This window comes from Aspergillus piperis (genome assembly GCF_003184755.1).
Source record: "Aspergillus piperis CBS 112811 unplaced genomic scaffold BO85scaffold_9, whole genome shotgun sequence".
NCBI lineage: Eukaryota > Fungi > Ascomycota > Eurotiomycetes > Eurotiales > Aspergillaceae > Aspergillus > Aspergillus piperis.
The window spans coordinates 99,988-123,921 of NW_020291599.1; the positions used below are offsets into that span (position 1 = coordinate 99,988).

General features: G+C 47.5%; 11 protein-coding genes across 11 annotated transcripts; 3 read left to right on the forward strand and 8 right to left on the reverse strand.

Annotated features, from left to right (window-relative positions):
- Nucleotides 1-1,015: 1,015 nt before the first annotated feature.
- BO85DRAFT_514056 (uncharacterized protein) lies at nt 1,016-2,727 on the forward strand (the record flags this gene model as incomplete). Its single annotated transcript, XM_025664735.1, has 1 exon — nt 1,016-2,727. One exon carries the CDS (start codon nt 1,016-1,018, stop codon nt 2,426-2,428), a length of 1,413 nt encoding a protein of 470 aa, XP_025515276.1. The 3' UTR covers nt 2,429-2,727.
- A 598-nt stretch (nt 2,728-3,325) lies between these two features.
- On the reverse strand, nt 3,326-4,875 carry BO85DRAFT_459437 (werner helicase interacting protein; the record flags this gene model as incomplete). The annotated part of the gene is made up of 2 exons (XM_025661657.1): nt 3,326-4,336; nt 4,375-4,875. 2 exons carry the CDS (start codon nt 4,873-4,875, stop codon nt 3,326-3,328), a joined length of 1,512 nt encoding a protein of 503 aa, XP_025515277.1.
- Nucleotides 4,876-5,691: 816 nt separating this feature from the next.
- Nucleotides 5,692-7,249, reverse strand: BO85DRAFT_514060 (NADH:flavin oxidoreductase/NADH oxidase; the record flags this gene model as incomplete). Its single annotated transcript, XM_025664736.1, has 4 exons — nt 5,692-6,279; nt 6,347-6,499; nt 6,569-6,919; nt 6,995-7,249. 4 exons carry the CDS (start codon nt 7,247-7,249, stop codon nt 5,692-5,694), a joined length of 1,347 nt encoding a protein of 448 aa, XP_025515278.1.
- Nucleotides 7,250-7,884: 635 nt separating this feature from the next.
- Nucleotides 7,885-8,906, forward strand: BO85DRAFT_514063 (NmrA-like family protein; the record flags this gene model as incomplete). The annotated part of the gene is made up of 2 exons (XM_025664737.1): nt 7,885-8,148; nt 8,229-8,906. The coding sequence occupies 2 exons, from the start codon at nt 7,885-7,887 to the stop codon at nt 8,904-8,906; spliced, it is 942 nt and encodes a 313-aa protein (XP_025515279.1).
- A 1,270-nt stretch (nt 8,907-10,176) lies between these two features.
- On the forward strand, nt 10,177-11,175 carry BO85DRAFT_372633 (uncharacterized protein; the record flags this gene model as incomplete). Its single annotated transcript, XM_025656049.1, has 1 exon — nt 10,177-11,175. The coding sequence occupies one exon, from the start codon at nt 10,177-10,179 to the stop codon at nt 11,173-11,175; it is 999 nt and encodes a 332-aa protein (XP_025515280.1).
- Nucleotides 11,176-11,615: 440 nt separating this feature from the next.
- Nucleotides 11,616-12,399, reverse strand: BO85DRAFT_438487 (uncharacterized protein; the record flags this gene model as incomplete). Its single annotated transcript, XM_025658674.1, has 4 exons — nt 11,616-11,819; nt 11,876-12,151; nt 12,234-12,284; nt 12,355-12,399. The coding sequence occupies 4 exons, from the start codon at nt 12,397-12,399 to the stop codon at nt 11,616-11,618; spliced, it is 576 nt and encodes a 191-aa protein (XP_025515281.1).
- Nucleotides 12,400-13,965: 1,566 nt separating this feature from the next.
- Nucleotides 13,966-15,854, reverse strand: BO85DRAFT_520134 (putative MFS transporter; the record flags this gene model as incomplete). Its single annotated transcript, XM_025665102.1, has 7 exons — nt 13,966-14,916; nt 14,972-15,149; nt 15,202-15,355; nt 15,406-15,504; nt 15,553-15,616; nt 15,671-15,676; nt 15,732-15,854. 7 exons carry the CDS (start codon nt 15,852-15,854, stop codon nt 14,044-14,046), a joined length of 1,497 nt encoding a protein of 498 aa, XP_025515282.1. The 3' UTR covers nt 13,966-14,043.
- A 300-nt stretch (nt 15,855-16,154) lies between these two features.
- BO85DRAFT_468819 (Zn(II)2Cys6 transcription factor) lies at nt 16,155-18,391 on the reverse strand (the record flags this gene model as incomplete). Its single annotated transcript, XM_025662294.1, has 4 exons — nt 16,155-16,217; nt 16,267-17,035; nt 17,088-17,758; nt 17,795-18,391. 4 exons carry the CDS (start codon nt 18,389-18,391, stop codon nt 16,155-16,157), a joined length of 2,100 nt encoding a protein of 699 aa, XP_025515283.1.
- Nucleotides 18,392-18,642: 251 nt separating this feature from the next.
- On the reverse strand, nt 18,643-19,692 carry BO85DRAFT_514070 (dihydrodipicolinate synthase family protein; the record flags this gene model as incomplete). Its single annotated transcript, XM_025664738.1, has 1 exon — nt 18,643-19,692. One exon carries the CDS (start codon nt 19,690-19,692, stop codon nt 18,760-18,762), a length of 933 nt encoding a protein of 310 aa, XP_025515284.1. The 3' UTR covers nt 18,643-18,759.
- A 676-nt stretch (nt 19,693-20,368) lies between these two features.
- Nucleotides 20,369-22,677, reverse strand: BO85DRAFT_520136 (HET domain-containing protein). The gene is made up of 2 exons (XM_025665103.1): nt 22,258-22,677; nt 20,369-22,196 (listed from the first exon to the last, which is right to left on the reverse strand). The coding sequence occupies exons 1-2, from the start codon at nt 22,622-22,624 to the stop codon at nt 20,602-20,604; spliced, it is 1,962 nt and encodes a 653-aa protein (XP_025515285.1). The 5' UTR covers nt 22,625-22,677; the 3' UTR covers nt 20,369-20,601.
- A 226-nt stretch (nt 22,678-22,903) lies between these two features.
- Nucleotides 22,904-23,784, reverse strand: BO85DRAFT_514073 (Kelch repeat-containing protein; the record flags this gene model as incomplete). Its single annotated transcript, XM_025664739.1, has 1 exon — nt 22,904-23,784. The coding sequence occupies exon 1, from the start codon at nt 23,633-23,635 to the stop codon at nt 22,904-22,906; it is 732 nt and encodes a 243-aa protein (XP_025515286.1). The 5' UTR covers nt 23,636-23,784.
- Nucleotides 23,785-23,934: the final 150 nt, after the last annotated feature.

Genomic DNA, 23,934 nt, shown 5'->3' on the forward strand with positions numbered 1-23,934 from the left:
GATATCTATATTAATCTTAGCCTGCAGCTGATAGTATTTAAACAGCTCTAGAATAGTGTAATAATCTTCCAGGAAGAATTAGATTTATCTGACCAGGTTATTCAGCATCCTGTGTTTATAGAGGTTGTGGATTAACCGTGCGTGTGAGACATTGTCGAATGCCCCGGAGATATCAATTATTGTGGAATATGGAGACCCTCACAGAATAGAGTTAGCCATGTGCCACTCAGTTCCTGTCCACGGTTTTTACTACTAGGTTTCGTAGCACTTTAGGCCCCGAATGATTGGGATAATCCTCGGGATCTGTCCAGAAAAGGAAAAGGTTATAGTGGGGAGGTCTCACAGTTTCCATGGACACAGCCACTGATGACCCGAATGTATGTTAACATGAACACATGCCATGATATATTCCGAGCCAATACCAATGCTGCATGGCCAAATGGCGAAATAACGCCGTGATAATTGGTTTACCATCTAATTTTCAAACAGATTGCCAAACCAGTCATTCGCCCCTGCCCATCAAAATCGAAAGCCCCTCTATGATAAATGGTGGGTGGTCTGGCGAAGACTGCTTGCGGCATATCATACCGCACCTCTCATTATACACTGGAGACTGGCACTAGCAAGACTCTTTCGAACTATATAACCGCGCTGAAAATGAACCATTGGTCTGCGCCCGGTGGCAGACAGAAGAAGAAGACGCCTCACACCTGGTCAATTTTGCACCTGAAGTAAGATTCTGTGTGCTGCTGCTTCAGGTGATCATGGCTCCTTTGGCCGCTCTGCACACGAGGACTTTCGGGCTTTCTCAACGACATGCGCGCGACATGGACACAGTCAACGCCGGGGCAGAATGATCGCAGCCGCGTCGTTGATACAAACAAGAATTCAGGACGATCGGATATGGTACCGTAAGCTGAAACAGGTTTGGTGTCGCGGATGATATTAGTAATCTACTGGTGACACGGCAACCCTCGTGGCGACTCTTCAGATCCTACCCGAATCCTCGTCTTCAATGCAGCAGTCTATCCAACCAGATATGGAGGCCCGCGGATTACGTTTCAAACAAGTGATAGTCAGCGAGTCTGCAAATACAACTACGCATCGAGAGTACAAGGGTTTACCGGTTCGAGCGCGAAACAAAAGCAAATTCGGCTGTCGAGAATGCAAGGCGAAGCGGGTCAAATGCGATGAAGGCTACCCGACGTGCAAGCGGTGCCAGCGTCGAGGTCTGGTCTGTACGTCGGTTCCGCGGCTAACACAATGGCAAGTTGAGGCACCGTGGCTCTCACTTCAGCCTAAAACGCATGTCAATCGACGGTTACTACAGTATTACCTGGAGAAAGTCAGCCAAGCGTTCGTCATAGATCCAGAGAACAATCCGTTCTCTTTCCCTATCTTGAAAGACCTAGCCCAATCCCCAGCACTACTCCATGCCATCCACTCAGTCAGTGCCAACCATGAACAGTACTTCCCGGCAGAGGCCCCTATTCTGGCCCTTGAGGAACATGGCAAAGCCATAGCTTGCCTTCGAAGAGAGATAGATCAAGTCCAACGTGCTCACTACACGCACTTCTTGACCATAATGCTATTGTCTTTTATGCAAGTTGTTGATCCTGATCCGAAGGACTATGGCAAACAGCACTTATTTGGTGCCCGTGCCTTGATCAACAGTATGCTCCAAGACACATCTGTGTCGACGACTAATGACCCTGTGGTTCGACTCTGCCTGGGTGTGTATCTTTATTGGGACATGTGCAGTTCGTTCTTAGTAGAACCCGGTGAACCACAGAGTATCAACTCATTCATAATATCTCTCGCGGTGCATAGGATGGGTGACTGGCACCATCCGATGTACGGAACATGTAGCAGCCTACTCCTTACAATAGCCAATGTCGGACGGTATTGCCGAAAGGTACATGATATGCCGCAGAATCGGAACTTCACTCAAGAAGCCATACTGGAGGCCCAGCTTATTGAATGGACGACGAGCGCCCAAAATCCCGACCTCGTCCACTTATACGAAGCGTTCCGCTATCAAGGTCTCGTTCTACTTTATCAATCTCGAGTTCATGCACAGAGGAGTTGTTCCACGGATCGGGATATAACTCAAGCGCAAGAGCTGTCGATACTAAAGTACGCCGAAGAGACAGTGCGCCATTTGATACTGATTCCTTCATCGTCATACTATCTGAACTTCCAATCTCTCGCTCTCCTATCAGCCGGGTCCGAATTGACCGAGTCAAATAACTCCCTGCGCGATAAAGTGCGTGAAAGACTGCGAGCCATCTATTCATTGAATCGTCTTCCCACAAATCTTATGGCTCTTCAGCTCGTTGAAGAACTTTGGAATGACCGAGATAATGGTAACCATTCCTTCTGGCTATCGCGCATGCTCCAGAAAGACTGGTTGTTGCTTCTAGGATAGGGTTTGATTTACTCAAACCCCAAACATTGAACTACAAGAATGGTTAAATGCTTCGCGAAAACATTTGATGCTGTTCGAAATCCCGAGACCTTCTAAATAATCATGATTGAAGGATGACAGCAGCAGCCAGTCAACTACCGCGTCGATCAGCACTTGATTTTAACCAGATACGGAGCAGCGGCTTTCGAACATAATACCCCACAGACCTTGTCAAGGGCAAGGCTTTATTAGCACTGTATAGTGCAGACACTACCAAACCCGTCGTGCATAAGGCGTCAGCACAAGCAAAAGAGACTCATCCGGCTCAGACACACTCGGTCGGCAAAAATGGCACATAGCAACACAGCGTGGCTGAGGCCTCTAGCAGGGTAAGCCATGCTGGCAAGTCCCCATTTTCTGTGAGAAATTGCGGCATCTTAATCTCGGAGTCATGAATCAGATTCAGCGCTGCAGTCAACAGTTTGTATGGTGGATTATCGGCTGCCGTGGCAAGGACAAAGGACTCTGTGGACCTTATTACGGTACCCAGTACGACAGATTTGTACGTTAGTCATAAGAAGATGGCCGCAAAATCCAAGTTGGCTTGTATCGGAATCACATGCCTGATTATGGAACTGTAGTCTGCCGTACTAGTCATGTATGTACGCTAGGTGTGAGATCAGCATCACTTATGTATTCCGTACCCTTTTCAGAGGAAATATATATGCATGACTTATGAAAAGGAAAACAGTCCACTACTTTTTGATTGTCACTAAACTAGAGGCAAGAACAGTATTCAAAAACAACGTGGCATGAATACATCATATCAAAAAATATAATAGTATGAAAGTTCCAGTTCGAATACCGACAACTTGGATCTTGCTACGGCGATATTCAAGCCGTGGCGACATTTGGCGGTCACCCATAACTCAAGTCAGGATCTCGTTTGAACAAAAAATCAGTATCTTCCAAGAACTTCCGTCCTTCGAGAGCACGTGGAAGAAACCTCTGAGTGGATTCAGGCCCTTCCTGGGTTTGTTTAGAGTGAGTGGACATGAGCCGAGCAGCCTCATTCAAAAGCTCAGGCCTGCGATCCAAGGCGTGGAAAGGCACTGGAAGATCACCCATCCCGGGCTCCTTCACTGCAGCAAAAGCATTATTCATACCACGATAAGATCGAGTGCTCTTCTTTGATAAACACATCGTGATCACGAGTTGAGCCAGCGCAGACTGTGCGTCCTTGATCCCTAGCTTCTCAATCATCAGGTAGACCGAGGTTGCATATGTTTGCAAGACATTATTCGCCAGTCCAATGTCCTCCGACGTCGCCACAACAAGCCGACGAGCGATGAATAAAGGGTTCTCGCCTGACTGGAGCATTCGCGCGAGGTAATATAGCGCAGCATCAGGATCACTGCCTCGGATTGACTTGTGGAGTGCCGAAATAGTGTCATAGTGCTGGTCGCCCGATCGGTCGTAGAGTAAGCTCTTAGTCAATGATTGCTTCAACTTCTCCTTGGTCATGCCTGGGCATGTGCATAGATCCGTAGCTATCTCCAGGACATTCAGTGCGATTCTACTGTCGCCATCGGCAAAGCCGGCTATGTATTGAAGGAATTCATCGTCCAGAAGTGGTGATGACTTCATGTGAGTCTGTGATTCCACTGAACGACGAAGGATAGTGACCAAGTCATTGGTAGTTGGCTTCGTGACACTGAAGACTTTACATTTGTAGACAAGGGTATGGTGAATGTTCAATGATGGGTTCTCGGTGGTCGCGCCGATAAGAGAAATTTTATTCCTTTGAACGGCATCGAGAAATATATCTTGTTGTGGCCGTGTGAGTCGATGTATCTCATCACAAAACACGATGGATGGTTTTTGGCCCTTGCGCACATCCTGTGTGGCCTTCGTGACGATGTCTTTGTACTCTGTTGTCGTTGTAGTCAAGCTACTGATTTCGTAACCTTTCTCCTCATCATACGCCCGATGATCCTGGCAATTGTAGTTTTACCGCTTCCTGGAGGGCCCCATAATATCATATTCGGGAGCTTATCTTGTTCAATCAATCGACTAAGTGTACCATTTGGGCCGATCAGAGAATCTTGACCGACAATGTCGTCGAAGCATCGTGGTCGGACTTGCTCGGCTAAAGGTGCAGTTTGAAGACGTAGTCGCTCCGTTGCTGATTCTATGTATGGCTTCTTTCGTGCGATAGTAGACTGTGGTTGAGGGACTGCTCTTTTCAATCCCCCGGTACCAGCAGCAAAAGATTCCGTTGAACCGTAGCCGTCTTTCAGTTGAAGTTGTTTCGTTCTTTCTTGTGAGTTGCTGCCATTGTCGATAAGAGAAGACGATGTCGTATTTTGTAGGTGGGTGTTTGCGATAAATCTTTGACAGCTAGAATCGAGATGCTCGTTAATTTTGGATAGAAGAACGTGTTCCTGGCATATAGGACATCTGATCATGGTTGAGATAGGGTTAGCAAACTCCTTGAAGCATCGAAGTATAATGAAGAAATAGGAAACTGACCAACAGATGGGTTATGTTGCTACACGTCTTGAGGATTTCACAATGACTAGTCGGTTCACTAGGCAGATTCATGCTTCTGCTTTTGTTTGCTCTCCTGAAAGATAATGGATGGTCTCTCTATTACCAATCACAGGGGGACTGGATCCACCTAAAGAAAGTTAAAATCTCGCGTTTTGGTCTGAAATGGTAATTCAGCGGACCCGATGTGGACCACAGCCATCGGACTTAATGCAAAGACCCTGGGTGGAGCGAGTGGGTCAATTTCTCGTTATACGTAGTATGCAGACTCGGGCATCACATTGAATATCTTGTATTAGGGCTGAACGAAGAGGAAATAGAAAATCGCAAATGGAACTGGTATGGTAGTGAGATAAAATGATTCGAAATCTGAGATCTGGTGGGTAGCTATGTGCCCTTGTCTTTCTGTGACTTTTCCAGTCTCGTACATGTCTCACGTGCGTGAAATGTTCATATGTGTTGTTGAACTGACGAAAAAAGAACGGTATACTTGTTCCTGTAGGACTGCGTTATATATACGACATCACTGATTCAGGGAGCCGTTTAAATCCCTTCAATGTCTGTACAGCGGCAGATTGATGCCGGTTCATCTACGACTTAATTGTTATTGGTTGACATTTGGAAGTCCATGTTCTGTGAGCCGCCAACGCGCGCATCCATGATCCCATTGATCACCATAAAACCAGACTCAGCCGTTGCGATTGGTAATTCCTTCAACCCTACGCCAGCAGTAATCATTGGCGACGGCGCTTTCCAGCAAACCCCCAGTGAATCTGATGGGCTGCCTTGACATCAACATCGAGCTCTTCAGCGAACGTCCACACCAGACCTGGATTTTTCTGAAACATGCGCCCGATGATGACCATATCGAGACCCGCGTTCAAGAGGTCATTAGCCTGCGGACCGGATGTGGTGGCACCAACGGATGCCACCAGAAGAGGGTCACCCAGAGCTTCTTTCACCTGAAATGCGTAGGGGGACTGGTAGGCCGGTCCCCCCTTGATTTGCTGCCTGGGATCATTCCCTCCGCTAGATACATCGAGAACATCCACCCCGTGCTCTACCAGAGCCTCCGCCAACCGGACCGTCTGGCTCGCATCCCAACTGGGCTCATTTTCCAGGTGCTCCAGCCACTCGGTGCCACTCACGCGGAAGAAGAGAGGCATGCTCGGAGTCATATGCTGCCGAGAGATGTCAACTAGCTCGAGGGCCAAGCGAATTCGGTTTTCGAAGCTTCCCCCGTATTCGTCCGTCCGCTTGTTGGAGACAGGGGAGAGGAATTCGTGAATAAGATATCCATGCGCACCGTGGATCTCAATTGCCTTGCAACGGAAATCAAGCGGGGTCAGATGACGGAAAATTCTTTAAGGGAAGCGGATGCAGACATACATCAAACCCGGCACGGACCGCTCTCTTCACGGCTTCACCCCAAGCCACTACCAAAGATTGTATCTCATCGTAAGACAACTCCCGAGGAATGATGTTCTTGTCTTTGAAGGCGATCGCACTCGGGGCAACCACATTGTCTGGCCAGCCGTGACGCTGTTCAACAAGCAAGGCAGATGTTAGTCCAGGAGCTTGGATGGATGGAAGAGTGAACAGGATTCTTACCGGTGCAAAGCCATCGTGGTCAATGCCATTGACAGATTTAATAGGAGCTCCCGGGCCTCGGTTCATGCTCAACCACGGGGCAACCGTGCTCGCTTTCCGGCCCGCATGGGAGAGTTGGATTCCAATCAACTGGCCCTGGCTATGCGCAAAGTCTACGATTCGCTTCAACGGACCGATCTGCGAGTCTTTCCAGAGGCCTGAATCCTCCGGGGTTATCCGGCCGTTGGCTGTGACCGCAGTGGCTTCCACAAAGCAGAGGCCGGGTCCACGCGAGATGATACCACCCAGGTGGGCAAAGTGCCAGTCGGTGTGATGCCCATCTTCGGCCGAATATTGGCAGAGAGGGGAGAGCTTGAGCCACTTGAGTTAGTCCAGAATGCCCGGGATTTGGACAAGAAAGAAAACAAGTGACACGAAGCAACTCACCAGAATTCGGTTCTGGAGTACAATTCCTCGGATAGACAACGGCGTAAACAGCTTGGGTGTAGTAGGGTCTTGAGGCGCGGGCACGAGAGCGGTGCCCGCCGTCGGAGTCTGCTTGGGGGTGAAGTAGGGAATCTGCAGGGGATCGTCAGCGATGAGGCGTCTGATGCACTGGAAATTACAATTTACACCGCTGGCCGGTTCGTTGGCAATCTCCACAATCTCACTTTCATCAGCGTTAAGGTAACGGGAAGGCATCTTTTTTAACTTTCGTAAAATCGAATCGATGTTCTCGAATCTCGTTCTGCCAGGCCTTTATGACTTTATATCAATCTATGGGATTGAGTCGTTCTACTTGTATAGAAAGGCAAAAGAGCGTGTGTATTTATAAGCGCAACCTGGCCGAAGAAAGTAACTAAATTCATGAAAAAAAAACCCAAGTATGGGTAGTGATGTCAGGGTCAATTAGATGCAAGTGATCTTCTTACTAATGACGCTGTTGTATGAGCTTGTCTCTGGGCGTTCCCACCTGCACATCCGCCATTGGCGTATGACGCGCAGCCGGGAACGCTCCGACTCCGGTGGACTCGGATTTGGCCTTCAACAAACTGTCCACCGGACTGAAACTTTTTAGGGAAGTTGGCATATGAAAGAAGAAACGTACTGTCGATAGTTTAAATCCCTCACCCATCGGGCAATGACAAAACTCTTTTCTACAACTTTCTCAAGCGCTCCGACCACATCATGATGACAAATGCCCTACAATCTGACAAATTCACCAGGAATTCCTGGTAGGCCAAAATTAGTTCGAAGAATGCTATAAAAGCTTAGAGATGTGACAAAGAAATCTTCAATGACAGCAGTCATACTTTGTGCATATCTCTCAAATCCAAATGGATAGCCCTACCATCGGAGTCTTCCCGGCTGCAGGAGGTATTGGCGGAGGCACCGTCAAGCATCTCTTGCCACGGTTTCCATCCAAGAAGCTTGTGTTTATCGCTCGGAGTCCCGAGAAACTCAGGAACTTACCTGTAGACCAAGCCGTTCTACGGCGAGCTGACTACGACGACAACGAGAGCTTGAAGGTTGCCTTCGAGGGGCTGAATGTGCTCTTCCTAATTTCCTACGCGTCCGTGGAACATGAGTATCGCACTGAGGTACGAATTACTCCGAGGATCACCCCCTAGGTAGACACACCCAGTCTGAGAACATGCTGACCGAGATATGTTTTGGATAGAGACACCGCACTGCCATCGACCATGCGATTCGCAGCGGTGTGACACATATCTTCTACGGGTCACTAGGCTATGGCGGGAACCCAGAAGGCGATAAGTCGGTGGCACACGTCATGCAGGCACACTTGGACACCGAGAGATACCTCCAAGAATGCACGCGGCAACATGTGGGATTCTCCTACACGGTCATTCGCGAAGGTCTCTACTCCGAGTCGTACCCACTCTATACCGCTTTCTTTGATCCGAAGCAGCCTGTCGACGAGATTAAGATAACCCACGATGGTGCGGGCCCGGGGATCGCGTGGGTGAAGCGTGAGGAGCTCGGAGAAGGTACCGCAGAGCTCATTAAGAGATTCGTGCAGGACCCGGACGGGTTTCCCTATCGCAATCGCAAAGTGCTCTTGTCTGGCCCGCGAGCCCTGACCCTCGGGGAAACGGTGTCCATTCTGGCCAAGCTTGCCAAACATATTGTGCGCATCTGCCAGGTCTCCGTGGAGGAATTCGCCAGTCAACCTCAAGTTTCTTCTAACTTTACCTACCATGGCGTTGATCATTCCGCGTTGTGGACCACCACCTTTGAGGCCTTTCGCCGAGGAGAAGGCGCTTTTGTGTCCCCATTGCTAGGAGAGCTCCTGGGTCGCGAGCCGGAAGACTTTGAGACAACCGTGTCCCAGTATTGACCGTACAATTGAGGAAATGGCTTGTGGGAGATGAGAATAACTGATATCCTCTGGGTTGTCTGTGCTGACTTTTAGAAATATGATGAACTTGTATGAATTTGTGCAACCATAACAGATGATGCACTTACTTAGTATTGATCCCACTGGCCATCAAATTAAGCAAAATATAGATAATTGTAGTAGTTGAGAGCAGACCCATGCAGGACGCAGGGCTATAGGCAGCTAAATGAGAACGTTACTGCGAGTAATTGCGAGTAGGTGGTGATTAACTATCCAACGATGCTTGAAGACCAACCAGTGACGACGTAGAGGAGCGTCCCTATGACCTTTTTCTCGTTCGGTACTGCGATATGCGTGGTGCTAATATAAAACCTGATGTTCTTACCTTCATTCTGGTCTAGACTTTACTTAAGTTATTGAAGTACCGGCTCAATTCAGGGTTCGTTAGAGCATCAGCCATTTGAAACTCACGTTCGACCCAAGTCCTCTTCCGCACGCGCCCATCATGCGGTATGGTAGGGAAAGTAATATATATATAAATGACAAATGCTAATGAACTAAAAATGACAAAAACATACAACAGAAGGGATTCGCTGGTGGTCACCCACCCAACTACTAACCTCCCGGCGTGTGGCTTGAGTACGGCTGAGCGGACGGGAAGCCCTATTTTCCACACCCTATGGTCGTATGTGTCAGTTACAGTGTAGAGCTGGCTTATATTCTTGGATGGAGCTTAAACATTCATATTCCCACATAATATATTGTATAATCATATCTAGCTGTAATGGAGACCCTTCCAATACCGTAGTATATAATACTCCGTTTAGTCAAATTGAACAGTTAATATAACCCTTTTGGACTAATTATATATCAAGAGGATTAGATTATTTGAAGAATTAACAGAGTGGTAATTATAGACTAATCGATAATGGATACAGAAAGATATACATGGTAAGAGCAGATGACCAACGTAAACCTTGGGTCGCCGATCATTCCCTTGGTCCACTCGAAACCTTAGTATTAGTGCATTAACCCTGCCAACGCCAGACTCTCGGCCGGTCTCGAAGATCCCAGCCAACCCCGGATGATGGCGCTCCTCGGAGTGGCTCTGTTCAAATGAGAAACAGATCAAGCCTCCAATCTTGGCTTTTCAAGGTAGCTAAGCAACATATGTACCTAGGCTTGTCCCCTAGCTGTGGTTCTGTCACTCTCTAACCTATCGACTTAAGACCTAACATCAACTCGGTTCACTACCGTCTCTTGTATAAGCATGCCTACAAAGCCACCATTTAGTGTTGACGTTTCCATTTCAAGTACTTTCTACACTCCTGCTGCCATTCGCGACGAGTATTATACCCCCTACAGTCCTACTACGGATATTTCCCGCTTTTTACAGAACGATCTCTCCGTCGAATGTCTTAACCGTATTCACAAATATCTGTGGTTGGCTGGCCGACCCATGCCACCCAGACCCCTAAACTATCAAACCGCAACTTCTCGGCAAATTTTGCTAGATGAGAGGATTGACATGCACATGGTCTGGGAGCCTTCACGGCGTATCCACCTGAAGCCGCTCCCGCGATACCTCCTAAGCCATCAATTTTGGAAATCTTACCTGATCTGCAAAGAGCCCTGTCCCTGCATGTCCAACTATATTTACTGTCAGACAGATAGAGGGGATGGGGTTTGTCAGAAAAAACATCTATACGAATGTGGCCTAGGGCTTTTATACTCATATATTGCTCTAATTGAGCGAGAGAGTGATTTTGCTATTGCCCAGGACCAACACCTAATGCCACACAATGTGACATGGGAAATGTGGGTTGAATTGGTCAAGGAGCTCTTGGAGAACGGAGCTACTAGCCCTGGGAATGTCAATGCACGTTACTTGTTCGGCGAACTTCGGCTTTCGCGACTCAACAAAATATACATGTTTCGTTACGGCAGTATTCTACGAGGTTATCACTTCACATATCAAACATATACTGAGTTGTTCTACGATTATCTAACACCACTTACTGCAACGACTGTTTATGTCGCATTAGTGTTGACGGCAATGCAGGTTGGGCTGGCTACCAAGCTGGGGGGCAATGTTGCATTTCAAAATGCTTCGTATGGTTTTACCGTCTTTTCAATCATTGGCCCGCTCATTATACTTCTGCTAGTTGGTTTTCTTGGGTTCATTCAATTCATCAGTAATCTACTGGCGACATTGCATTTCAAACGGGAGCGATCCGCGCACTACAAGCTACTAAGCTCGCACAGTTGATAACTTGATTGTGTTCTCTCATTGCCTAGAAATCCGGGGCGACTCCTAATGACTATGATGCAAGGTGACAATAATGGCAGAAGAACATCGCAATTGGCAAAAAGTTGCCAAAAATAGGATATCAAGTCCGGTTTGGCGTTTATTGAGCTTAGGATCAGAAGCAGGCCCTTTTCCTGTGAGGCCCCTGTCTGAGGATATTGTCTCGCGCAGCCGTCATATTAATGATTGAGGTGGGTGCCGTACCACCAAAATACACAACATCGCGGTAGAATGACGCAACCCAGATACTGTCAGGTTTAAGCATGACTCGAACATGATTGAATCACGATCTGACTCGGATTCGAATTGTGAGTTCCGATCTGTGGAACCTGAGTCGGAGCATGCCGAGGTCTATTCTTGCAGCAGTACCACAGCAATTGTGGTCCCTCACAACTTGTAAGCTAGAGCCTTGGCCTCTCGGACCAATTTAAATATTTTTTCTTCCAGCCTCTACTCTCCGCATGGTCCCGTATTTTATTGATGCCTTGACGAATTGCGTCATATGCCGGATCATCTGGTGAGGCGCATTTGTTCAGCCCCATATGATCTTTCTCAACTGCAATGTTTTCGGCCACATCAAGCACTGCAGCATTCCTCTCGACAATCTTTTTCATTTTCGTAAGTATTCGTGGTATGTATAGCGTATAGTGATCGTACTTACAAAGCCTAGATAAATAAGTTGAGCAAAGTACGTATGGTGCTTCTCATACATCGTGACGAGCTTAATGTCTTTTCTTCTCCGAATAACGCTCATGAATCGTTCTTGTAAGTCGGATAGATGAGGGTTATCCCTGTAGAGACCTTTTAGTAGTATTGTGCTTGATCCAAATACCCATGTCAAGCGTGCTATGAAGGCTCCAAACTGCGAAACATTGGACCCTTGATGGGGCGTTCCAAGAAAGATGATACCGATTGTATCATCCAATATGTCCCTATACTGTTTATCTGTTTCCGCCAAGCATATTGCCTTAATGAACCAGATCAGTCAGGCCACTTTAGTCTGATCATGGTGCTCTTACCTCTTTGAGAATAATGCCACCAAAGCTATGGCCGATGAAAATGATGGGACACTGCGATATAAGCCAAGGGGTTACTTTTCGAGGTGTTCCCTATGGTTATCTCAATTATCTGAAGGCTGACCTTGTGGTGTTCACGCCTTTCTTCGTTTACTGCTTGTAAAAGCATTTTGGCATTTTCAAACGGTGTGTTGTTGCTCGCCCGGACAAACCAGTCAGAGTTATGGCCAAATGTCATGACTCGTGCTTTGCTGAAGTCTCGTGGAAACAAGTCCGTTAGCCAGTTTACGCGAGACTGGTTTGGGCCTCTCGTCGTCCAAGTAAATTCGGGGTGTGCGCCTAGCCCATGCACCGCGACGACGCTGAAGACAGTCAGTGTTGAACCAAGATATTGGAGCATATGGAAGATATACTTTAGTCTGCGGTTGGGAGGCTGGCGATCCACTATTATTCTTGTACCTCGTTGAAGAAACTGTCCATGACGCTTCAACGCGCGTCTAACGTAGTAAGCAAGGATCCCAGACGCGACTATCGTCACTCCAAGTACTGAATAAACACTTATGGAGCCTGGACGAGGCCATGCCATGCTCGCAAAAGACGTTTGTAACCGTTGCGATTCAATGTTAACCTGACAAGACGTGGTTCATAAGTGCAAAGGGGGATGCTACGGCAGGGCATAATTTTCTAGATAAATTGTTGACCCAGAATTTGTCCAGTTCATTATTCCAGATATAGTTGTAGGACACTGACCCGAACAAATGATCCAATAAGAAGAGTTTCCAACATTACGGCATCAGCGGGGGCGCCACGTCGTACTCGTATTCATAAAAACCTTATATGAATATATGTAGCACATGAAGTTAAGAGCAATGTCCTGTAAGTTACACTTTCTTTGCACATTATGACGACATACCTCTATGGATGAAGCATGTATAGTGCCTATTTGGCGAACGTGATACGAAGTTTTAGGTGAAAGTCGTTTCGTTGAGTTAAAGCCAATAACTCCCTTCTTCCGGAGACAGGAAGAGGTATATAACTTTGTAGCCCTGCCAATGATACGTAAGTGAAAGAGCATATATTCCATTCATTATCAAAAAGTGATCTTCGGATACATGTCACGCAGTCATAGCATTTGTCGCGTTGTTAATATCATATACTTGCCTGCTGAACATGACACATATTACCCATCTTACCCCTGGTGGTAAGAGTCTATGGGCCTGAGATGGCCTTCTTGTTCATTAGGGTAGAAACGAAGCCCAAAGTGCACCCATTTAGCTCCCTCTGTCGACAGGAGCTGTAGCAGTAGGGCGTCACATCAGAGTAGTTGAACAGAAAAATGAAAGAATCTATGGCATCAGCATGATATACTTTCCAGGATTCTATTTCAATGGGGTACCTCGATATAGATCTAAGGCGCATCAAGCGAGACTTATGCCATACTAGATGAAATTTGTGCTGTCCAGTAGACTTGCCTTTGGCTGTTTACCTAGCCACCAATAATAGTCAAATTTGTTGAGCTTTTCAACATTAACATTATACTAGAGTATCATAGGAATAATTACCCACGCCCGATGAGAAAGCTTCGTAAATTGGGTCTGATACGGTCCATTTTTGCGACCTCATCATGGTCAAAATCCCCAGGAGATTTTATTCGGTAGGTGCAGACAGCCTTAGAGATCAGGAAGGGCCAAGATTGGACTTTCGGGCTCGGATGACACACATCCCAGAGCTGTGACGAGGGCATCCATGTTATGACATTGTACTGTCTCTTTCTCCGAACTCTATTCATAAATGCAAATATAACAGATAAACTTCACAGAGTATACTTGAAAAGAGGACTCTTCTCTTCCATATCGCGAAGCTGCTCCTCAGTATACAGTTCCTCAATCTCAGACAGAGCCAACCGAGCCTTGCCCTTATTAGCGCTCCATAAACAGAACTCCAAACTCAAGGCAGCCACGAGTCCAGCAGCAGCGAATGCTAGAGAGGTGCCATAGCCAGTAGGGTATCGGGGTTTTTCATCGGATTTATAAATATAACTGCCGATGATACCACCCGCATTCCCAACGCAGATAAGATAACCAATGGCCACAGCACGCTTGTGCGGATTAACAATGTTGCACACATTCCAGGCATTAACACCAGGGAGGATGGGATACATTCCAAAGCAAGCAAGGCAAATCGCAAAATAGCATAGTGCTATATTATTCTCGATGCTGGCGGCTTTCGAAAATAGAATGCCAAATGAAGCTATGAGCGAGCACTGGGGGATCACGATAAATGGCATTCGCCATGAAAAGCGATCAGCGAACACGGAGAAGCCGTAAGCTGATATGGCGCCGACTGTGTAAGGCGGAATCGTCATAAGCTGGGCCGTAGCTGACTTATACCCCATTGATTTGATGATTTCAGGCATACTAAATTTGAGTGCGTAGTTGGGGACGGCATTGGACCAATTACCAAGTATGAGGAGATAGATTTTCCAATCGGTCAGGACGCTGAAGATTATCTTCTTGTTGAAGCCTTCATGGTGGCCACTATGATTATTGGAAACGAGCTGTCGTACCTCGAGGTATCGAATCTCGTCTTGTGAAAGCCAGTTGGGGGATAAAGATGGGGAATCCAGAAGGAGCAGGTAGCAAAGAACGGCCATGAAAACTGTCACAAGACCCTCGATGATGAAGATCTCGTATGGATATCAGTAAGTGGGATCACAGAAGGATTCCAAAGAAATGGCCTACCCAGCGCCAACCTTCGTAGCCTGCTATTCCGTCCATTTTGGCGATAGCATATGCCAGGAGACCGGAAAAGGCTCCACCAGAAGCAGCAGATGTGTAGAGAATAGCGATGCGAGTCTGTGTTTCGTTTGGAAGATACCATTTCGATATGATTAGCACAGCACCTGGCAGAAATCCAGCCCTGTATGACTTGTCAGTACTGCGAAAAGTGTTCCATGCGCCTAGGACCTTACTCGAAAAGACCCAGAAGGAAACGAATCACCACAAGGCCGGCAAAATTGCGAACAAAGCCCGTGCAAAGCATGATCACACCCCAGCAGAATATAAGCAGCCCTAAATACTGTGACGGTCTCTTGAGTCGGTTAAGTATGACGTTGCTTGGTACCTCTTTGGCAACGTTAGTGTTTGTTTGCCGTTCGCACATAGGAGACTCGTACCAGCTAGAACATAAGGTATGAAAAAGATAGACAAGGCAATATTGTATTGTATGCCGCTCATGTGTAGACTTGGAAGTAAGCCCTCGATTTTGGCATTTCCTGTTCAGTGTTAATACCAGAACGCATAAATTTGGGGGTGCTACATACCGATATTGGTTTTGTCTATATATGCAACCAAGTACAAAAGGACAAACATTGGAACGAGTCGCATCTGGTTTGTAACTCAGCATCTCATTCGTCGAAGGAATGGAGATAGACGCCATACGTCAACCTATAATGATATTGTCAGTAAGCTCCACACACGTGCGTCATACCAATACAGTTACCTTTCTCAGAACCTTCTTCTTTGCCTCGGGTGGAAAATTCGACAGAAACTCTAAATCGGCGGCAGAGGCTCCATGACCTGGGAGGTCCTCTAGGTGCATCACCGCAGTATCCTTATCGGTCATATTGACGGAGTTGGTCTTGGGGGCGCAAGTTAGGACAATCAACAGCAGGAATCGAGATCATCTTATGGGTCTGGGCTAACAGAGCTCTTGGCACCCCCACGGGGTAGATGCAGGAAAAGCAGATCCGGGGAAGCAAGCAAAATTGGCGCAGTTCACGGAGAAGCCTTGGCAACTCCGGATTCTCGGTGCTGTGAGCCTTGTTTTCCGAGGTATCCGGTATTCCCACCGATGTAGCTCGCGTTCAAAAAGCGGGGAAGACATTTTAGTAAGAGTTCCACTGGTCACCAGAGACGATCAACCTCATTGAACTCCAGGAAAGTCTGTGGGAGAGACGTAATTTGAGTCCAGTAAGGGCAAGAAGGCCTTTAAGTGAACTTAGCATGCTGTAATGTAGTTGTAACGATACACGTACCGAAGAGTCAAGCATCTGCCAATCACTAAACTGGAGGTTCTCTAACACCCCGGGCATGGCTCCTTCTTGGAGAAAGGCCGTGTTAAGGCAGCTTTCTGGGTCCTGCGGAAATGAAAGGCTAATATCTGCAACATGTCCTTCAGCGCCGTGAAAAGTACCTGGACGTTGACTTTGCAGGCTTTCCATCGCAGCTCGGCATCTCTGCGCTTCGGATCGCAGTTCATCTAGTATAATGCTGTATCGTTGGTTCTGTGATAGACTTGTCGACGCTCTCTTGAGATGAATGTGGCACTTCTCAGCGAGATCAAAGAGCTTGCTCGATGCCTGATCATCATTTCCATATATGCATCGGGTAGTTCGCTGAATCTCCCAGACATAGACAACAGACAATGCACAAAAAATAACATAATATGTCCACCAAAAAGAATGAAATAATGTACTGTCTTTAGCCATTCTATCGAGAAGTTCTAGACTGTTCTGGGCAGCAGTTATGCATTCTTTAACTTCCTCGTATGCTCCTTCACTCAAAAGGAAAGGTCGATTGGCATGCATGAGAGCATGATAGTATGCCAGCCGCATAGCAATGGCCTGGCGCCGGAAACTGGGTATCAAGGTGGAGGGTTTTACTGTACCCAAATGTGGCGGCAGGCTGGCCCACCATACATGCAGATCATGACACAACCGCTGCACAGCTGCTAGACGATCTTCGTTGGGCAGATTGCTGATCGAGTATACTTCTCGTGATATTTTTCCTATGATCTGCGCAATCCTGAAATGTGGTAAGTATGCGATCATCGCGATGGAGAGACATTACAACATACTTGGCATGATGGATCAAAGCATCAATATAGCAATCTCTTGGGTTGTCTGAGTTGCAAGGCCCTTGCGGTTTCATGTCCTCGTCATTGACCATGCTAGGGAAATCCTGGTCAATATTCTCGTCTTGGTAAAGTCGAGGCCGGCCGAACACAACGCTCAAATAGGTGTCAACAATGTAAGCTACCCAAAACGTGCGTTTGTAGCATTCTGAGATAATGTAATTATGGGGCCGTCCCGGGCAAGGGAAATTTCTCCTCTGGTCTCGACACCGGTGCATGCCGAGGGAAAGCGTTACCTGAAAGGCATTTCCAAATACATACCAGGCTTTGTTCATGCGAGCTGTTTGCAGAAGGTAGAGAACTTGGATGAGCCGTGCCTGGACGGATTCAACTTTTGGAAACCCTATCTCCGTCTCAGTCAGTTTCATGCCTGCACTGAACAACCGATCACTTCTGTATAAGCCATTCATGTTGTCGATTTGGGGCTCTTTGCCGTTGACTTTATCGCGACGTAAAGAGGCGATGGCCATTATGGTGAGTAGTATCGCAGTTCTAGAATTTCCGAGCGAATGGGTAATTGGCTGTCGTTCTTGTAGATTTTTCAAGAGAATCTCCATCCAACCTTCTACGAGTTGCCGATGGAACATACGATACGTCACCACACACGTTTCGAACTAGAACTCTTGCAATTCTCTCGCCGCGGAGGCGACTGGAATCACATCGTCTAGAGCTGCATCATCAACATGAAATGGGGGATCTCCAGCTGAAGTGAGCAGTTGATCTCTTCCTGCGTTGTTCAAATGATATAATGCTGAATCATCGTTTTGTGTCGACAGTTTCTTCCATGCTCTGTGCAAGAAGTTCAATCCTGATGTAGGATCGGAATATTGCCCCTCAAGTTCGACCTCTGGTGAATCCCGAGGGTTAATTTGAGACTCGGGGACTAGATGCGTGACTGATTCCGTATTCTGTCTATTGGGATTCTGCTCTGAAGGATAACTTTGCTGTCTGGCTTGGTGCTCACTGATCGTCATGGAAGGTGGTGGGGTTGGAGGCCGACCCCGGTTGTATTTGGCATTATAGAAACAATGGAGTTTTCGTTTCGCACAATTCCTGCATGGAAGTGTACCATCGCAGCGGACTTTCTTTCTTTTGCAGGTATCACAAGCCCGAGTAATTTTTGGGTCTTTCCGGCGATTCTCATCATCCGCATCGTCACCGGTCGTCAGCAAGGGCCGCTTCCCTGGGGGCGCTTTGGATGGATCTGGCGCCAGCAAAGGGCCTTGTGGTGAATTGGTGGATGCCATGATGCGTTCAGGTGCTGCTTAGTGGAGAGAGAGGAGGAGGAGGAGGGGACGGAAATGCCGGATTTGCAGACCAAATAGAATGAAGATTGCGGGCTGGATAGCCGAGCATAGCCGGAAGTCCGAGATCGCAGGGTCAGTAGTCTGTGCAGAATACGAGGACATCTAAATCCGAACCACGGCTAATTTAAGACAAGCTTCTTGCATTATCGTTCAGTGCACTAGGTTGCCTAACAATCATCTATGCTGTATAATGCCACCACTGTTACAGAAGCCTCATAGAATTATCATTTGCTATTGGGTGATCTTCCCTCACATCTACCTTCTAGCTTAGCAAATTCATATACAGATCCTTACTTTGACATTCCTCCTCACAGAACTACCTTGCTGAGGGATGCAGCACTGATGGCAGCATGAATTTCTTGTTCTGCACCCTCCTCGAGCGGCAACAAAGGCGAACGAACAGTGGCGTGTGTCAGGATCCCCCGAGCAACAAGAGCATGTTTCAGCGCAACCGTACCCTCCATATGAGATCCTCGATGATACACACTCTTCGTGACCGGCAGGAGTTGGTCATGGATAGCTCGTGCCCTTTTGTAATCCTTGGCCTTACCAGCCTTGATCAACTCGATAAGAGGCTCGGGGGCGATGTTCCCGTAGCCAACCAAGAAACCGTCGACGTCGAAGGAAGTGTGCAATAGGTATTCATCATGACAAGAGAGAATTTGTAGGTCGGGGCGTTGGGCCCGAATGACAGGAATTTCCGTATCCCATCTGCGCATGTTGCGCACACCGTTCTTCATAGCAAAACAGCCGGGTTGAGCAGCAATATCAAGCATAGTCTGTAAGCTGTAGGTCGCCTTTGTATTGTCCGGATACTGGAAGAGGATCAACGGCAGGCCGGACACCTCATATACACGGCGGTACCGATCTTGAGGAGCCCCGGGCTGATATCCGAAGCGCAGCCAGCCATGAGATGGGTATAGCAAGCCGGCAGCCGCGCCAGCTTCTTTGGCACGCTTTGCTTCTAACGCGGCCACTTCGGTGCCCTCGCCAGTGATACCAGCAATGATTGGTATCTTATTATCCACCGACTTCACGAAAGCCTTGATAACGGAGATTTGCTCTTCAGTGGTGAGAAAGGTGCCCTCGCCAGCGTGGCCAAGCACAACCAGTCCTTTGACTCCTTCGATCCCTCCAAGCCAGGAACCAAGCCGGTGTATAGCTTCGTAGTCTACTGCACCGTCCGGCGTGAAGGGAGTTACCGGAGCCGGTGTCAAACCACGCATGTCAAAGCCGACCATATTGATAATTGGATGAATTTTAGGTGATGGCTCAAAGATCATGAAATAAATTATTGTTTTGCTCTGTTTTTAACTGGAAAGCTCGTGGCGAATACCTCCTTTTATCTCCTCTTGTATTTTCTGGGGTTCTGTAGGCGTTGTGGGCGCTCCCATCGGATTCCCGGATTATCGGATTATCGGAAACACCCTGCGCTGTCATGATCGCCCCCCTCCCTCTCCTCCTCAATTGATACAGATATTAGCACTGGGAGTATCTGACATAAAGCGCACTCGGCCAATGAGATGAAATGTATGAAATCAAATATCTCAATGGGCTCTCTCTCTCTCTATGTGTGTGTGTATTCTGAGCCACACAGAGAGGTGCCACGGAACAGTGGTGGGGGGCAAAACTCGGAGCCAGCTAGCATTGGAATACCAACAAATTCATCAGAAATGGGTGTCGTGGCCATGGGTATTGATTGTCTCTTCCTGTTCCCTGCTTGTTTGTTCAGCATTGATTGACTACAGTCGCCAACGGTTTTTCTCTCGTACCCATATGTTTCTTCGGGTCAATAAACTGGTTCTACGCAGCTTTATTCCCCAATATGATAAGTACAAAACTTGGAGCAATGCCTGTAGTCTAAAGCCCTAGCTCCAGCGTGGGAGCGAGGATTTTTACGACCCAAGCGGCCAGAACCCGCCCAGCAAATGTGGTTTCCGAACGCGTGCTCTAATACCACGGAGGGTTGTTCACCGTGGGTGGTAATTCTCCCTGTGTCCAAGTTCGTATTATGCAGAGTAGGGAGATAGATCATTCATATAAAGATCCGACCAGAAAGACTGGATGAACAGTGTGGCAGGCATACGACCTGATCTATACCTCCACCGCGGCCTAGTAATGGATCTAGTATCCTTATTTCCCAGAAATCATTATATAATTACGATAGCCTTTGTATCGCAAATTGCGCAGATATATTCCACATCTTCTTGCGTATAGAGAGTGAAGATTCCAAGACGTCGATAGACAACACTGGAATTTTGTTGCTGATCTACTTCCTCGGCTAAAATGCAAGTGATGTGGGATCTTGCCTCGCCACTAGTGTCCCATGAGGAGTCTTTTTTCAATGGGATACAGATGACCTTCTTGCCCTCCAGAAATTGAGTGTCCGAAGAATCTGGGTAAATCCAGACAGGAAGCTGCCGACCCTCAATATCTATAGCGCGATTTCCATTGCTGAGATTGCGGCAGACCCCTACGAGAACAGTGCCCCTGAGCTCGAGGTACCCCTTCAAGACATTGTCTGTAGTACCTGAGCTTCCTGTGGCCACATGAAAGTCCACGATACTGACAAGAAATTCGGCAGAAGCAGATAAACCAGACGGTGTGACCGGTCCATCAACTGAACCCCAGGACCAGGATGGTGCTCTATAGCACGCACTCCGCCGTTCCTGGGGCTCAAAGACACGCCAATCCAGTGATTCAAGAAGGCGTGATTTCCACCAGCCGGCTACATATTCGTCACCAGTGATATCGTGAAAAAGTTCGGCGATGCCGGCTATAGCAATCATTTTGTCGGAAGGGTTTGTCAAGTCACAGCGAGAGTATCTTTTAACAAGATCATTCCACAAGTTGAATACTCCCAGTGACATGGGCTCTCGGCTCTGTGGATGTACGCCATTTATCGTGGGCATATAATCAAAAAGCGCATCCATATTTTTGTCCGATGAATGAGCTGGAATGCCACAAGGGAAACATTCGCACTTATGTTCACTGAGGCATTCCCACAGAATTTGGTCTTCTCCAAAATAAAGTACTCGAGGAGCCAGGAACCTTTCTTGAAATACCCACCCTCGTTTATGTAAGGGTCCGTTGGAAATTTGTCTATCCCAGTATCTCTTCTCAAAAATATAGTGGAAGGATGGTCGATCAGAGGATAAAGAACTCCAAACCATACGAGGCCGAATTTTGTCGGGCTCCCTGGAACGGAACATGCTCTCTTCTGGGCTTTTGGAAACCGACGCCGCGATATTGCATGCGGAATTTGCGTAGACGTGTCTCATTTTTGGTGCTTCTGCCTCCCAATCATCGATCGAATCTTGTATGATGCACAGGGCATCAATCCAGACATATCTGATGTGGAAAGTCCGAGCTACCGTTATAAAATCTCTGAACAGTTGAGGAAGGTCGCAGATTGGCACGCCTTGCTCAAATTGTGCTATATTTGAGGAAAGAAGCATAAAATTTGCATCTGATCCCCAGCGGTAACTGAGTGTCATATAAGATAAGCGTGTTGACAAACTACTTTGTTCCTGCATAATGCGGAGAAACCAATTAGTATCTCCGTCGTGCCCGATATCAATAAGCCGAGTAGGAAGCTTGGCCGAGTAAAAAGTTGATAGCTTGTGGCATAGCTTGTGCTTAGAATGACAGTGAAGAAACCATTCATTTGCTGTTGCTAATGTGGTTGCAGACGATGTATCAGATTCTATATTGCACGCCCTAAAGTAAGACCTATATTCATCATCTTCGAATCAATCAGCCTAGATACGGAGTATAAACTTTTCGTAGGAGCAAACGACGCTTACTGTCGATGGGAATCAGGCGAAATCTAACGTCATTTGCACTACCTTTCACTGGGTCGCTAAATATGACGTTCAGTCTAACGATACCCTCCTCGCCTGCATATTTTTGTACGCGATATTGCAATGGCTGCCAGTACTTTGACGAGGTATCCGACCATGCCAATCGATGCTGCTCAGACATGTTGAAGATAGTTGAGCAAATAACGCAATTTGCTTGAGAAGCATTTCGAAAGGCGACAAGGGTTTGGCCGGCTGGGGTAATGTATGATAACTTTGGTTCAGGTCCAAAATTGTAGCCAGGTTCAGGACAGAGAACCGCCTGACATACTGAACAGGTGTTACCTCTAAGGGTCGTTGCTTTCGAATCCATCTCGACTTGAAACCAATCCGATGCGCTCGTTTCGCTATCATGGCAACCCTTCATTTGGGCGGGGTATTCAGCTGGTTTTACTTATGCGGAAGTGGGGTCCATACCTCAAGACCAGGTCACATGACTGTAGCCGCCTTCCCAAGCTCTTTTTATGCAGTGTGGTGATAGAGATCCAACCAGAGAGATTGGATCAACAGGCGGACGGACATACAACCTGATCAAAAATTTTTAGGCATGTGGCCAGTACTCGTCCTCCACCCCGCTTCAATATTCTGCAGATCAAGCTCGAAAACTGTGTTGATGATACATCTGGCCGTATCGGCGTCCATCGATAACATATAAACTGTCTCCAATGACCGATCCAGTAGCGTGCTGACGGCTTGCTGGCAATTCAGCCGCAGCGGACTCAAGTCTCTGCCAGAGGCCAGAGGTAGTGTTGAATGATATAACGGAGTCGACTGCATCTTGGTATCCAGTCTGGAGGACAGTCATTCCGCCGGCTAGATAGATCATTTCGTTGTGAACACCGACGATGGAACTGCCCCTTTCTGTGCCGTTGGGCATGGAGACAATCTCAACCCACGTATCTGTTGCAGCGTCATAAACGTAGCAGTCCTTGGAGGCAATCCAGTTCATGTCTAGGTCCTGACCTTTTGGAGGTGGTACGTCGGTCAGACCGCCTAGCAGGTAGAGCTTTTTCGGGTCCACGGAGGCAAGGTTGGGGTGGTTGACCTTAAATGGTGACGCAGATCCAGTGCGCCAGGTATTGGAGGTAATATCGTAGAGCTGAACTAGGTCTGTGGTGACTGTGGTGGTACCGTTGTCTTGAGGAGCGATGCCACCGACGATGGCAATAGTTGAGTTGCCGATGGCGACGGTCCCATGCTCTTGACGGGGAGTGGGAATGGAGGCGAGGTTGACCCAGCGATCTGAGCTGCGGGAAGAGGCTGCATCAACACTACCAAGCAAGCCAGAGGCAGCCAGTGCAATTACTGTAGTAGCGTAGCGCATTGAATGAGTGACAGCAAGAGCAAAGGGTCTTGGTAATACTGGACGCTGGGGGGTGTTTACTTGCCTGAGAGGAAAGAAGCCTCTTATAGTTGATATTTTAGCTATTTAAACTGAACTGTCTGGGGTGGTCTTGAAATAATAGAAGGGAGTCACTGGTGGCACTGAGTTCAGGACATAAATGGGGGGGGTGTTGGACAGTGGTTGCGGGTTTGAATCCCCACACTCTCAGAGAAGCAGTCCTCCGTCTCTATTTGAATTAGGAACTTCAAAGTGCGTCAAGATTTCTACTTTTAAGCAGT

Bases quoted from the DNA above. Each gene is read 5' to 3' on its own strand.
- BO85DRAFT_520136 (XM_025665103.1), bottom strand. From the start codon at position 22,624: ATGGATTCGAAAGCAACGACCCTTAGAGGTAACACCTGTTCAGTATGT. The intron at 22,197-22,257 runs GTAAGCGTCGTT...ATTGATTCGAAG, and splicing joins TCGCCTGATTCCCATCGACA to ATGATGAATATAGGTCTTAC.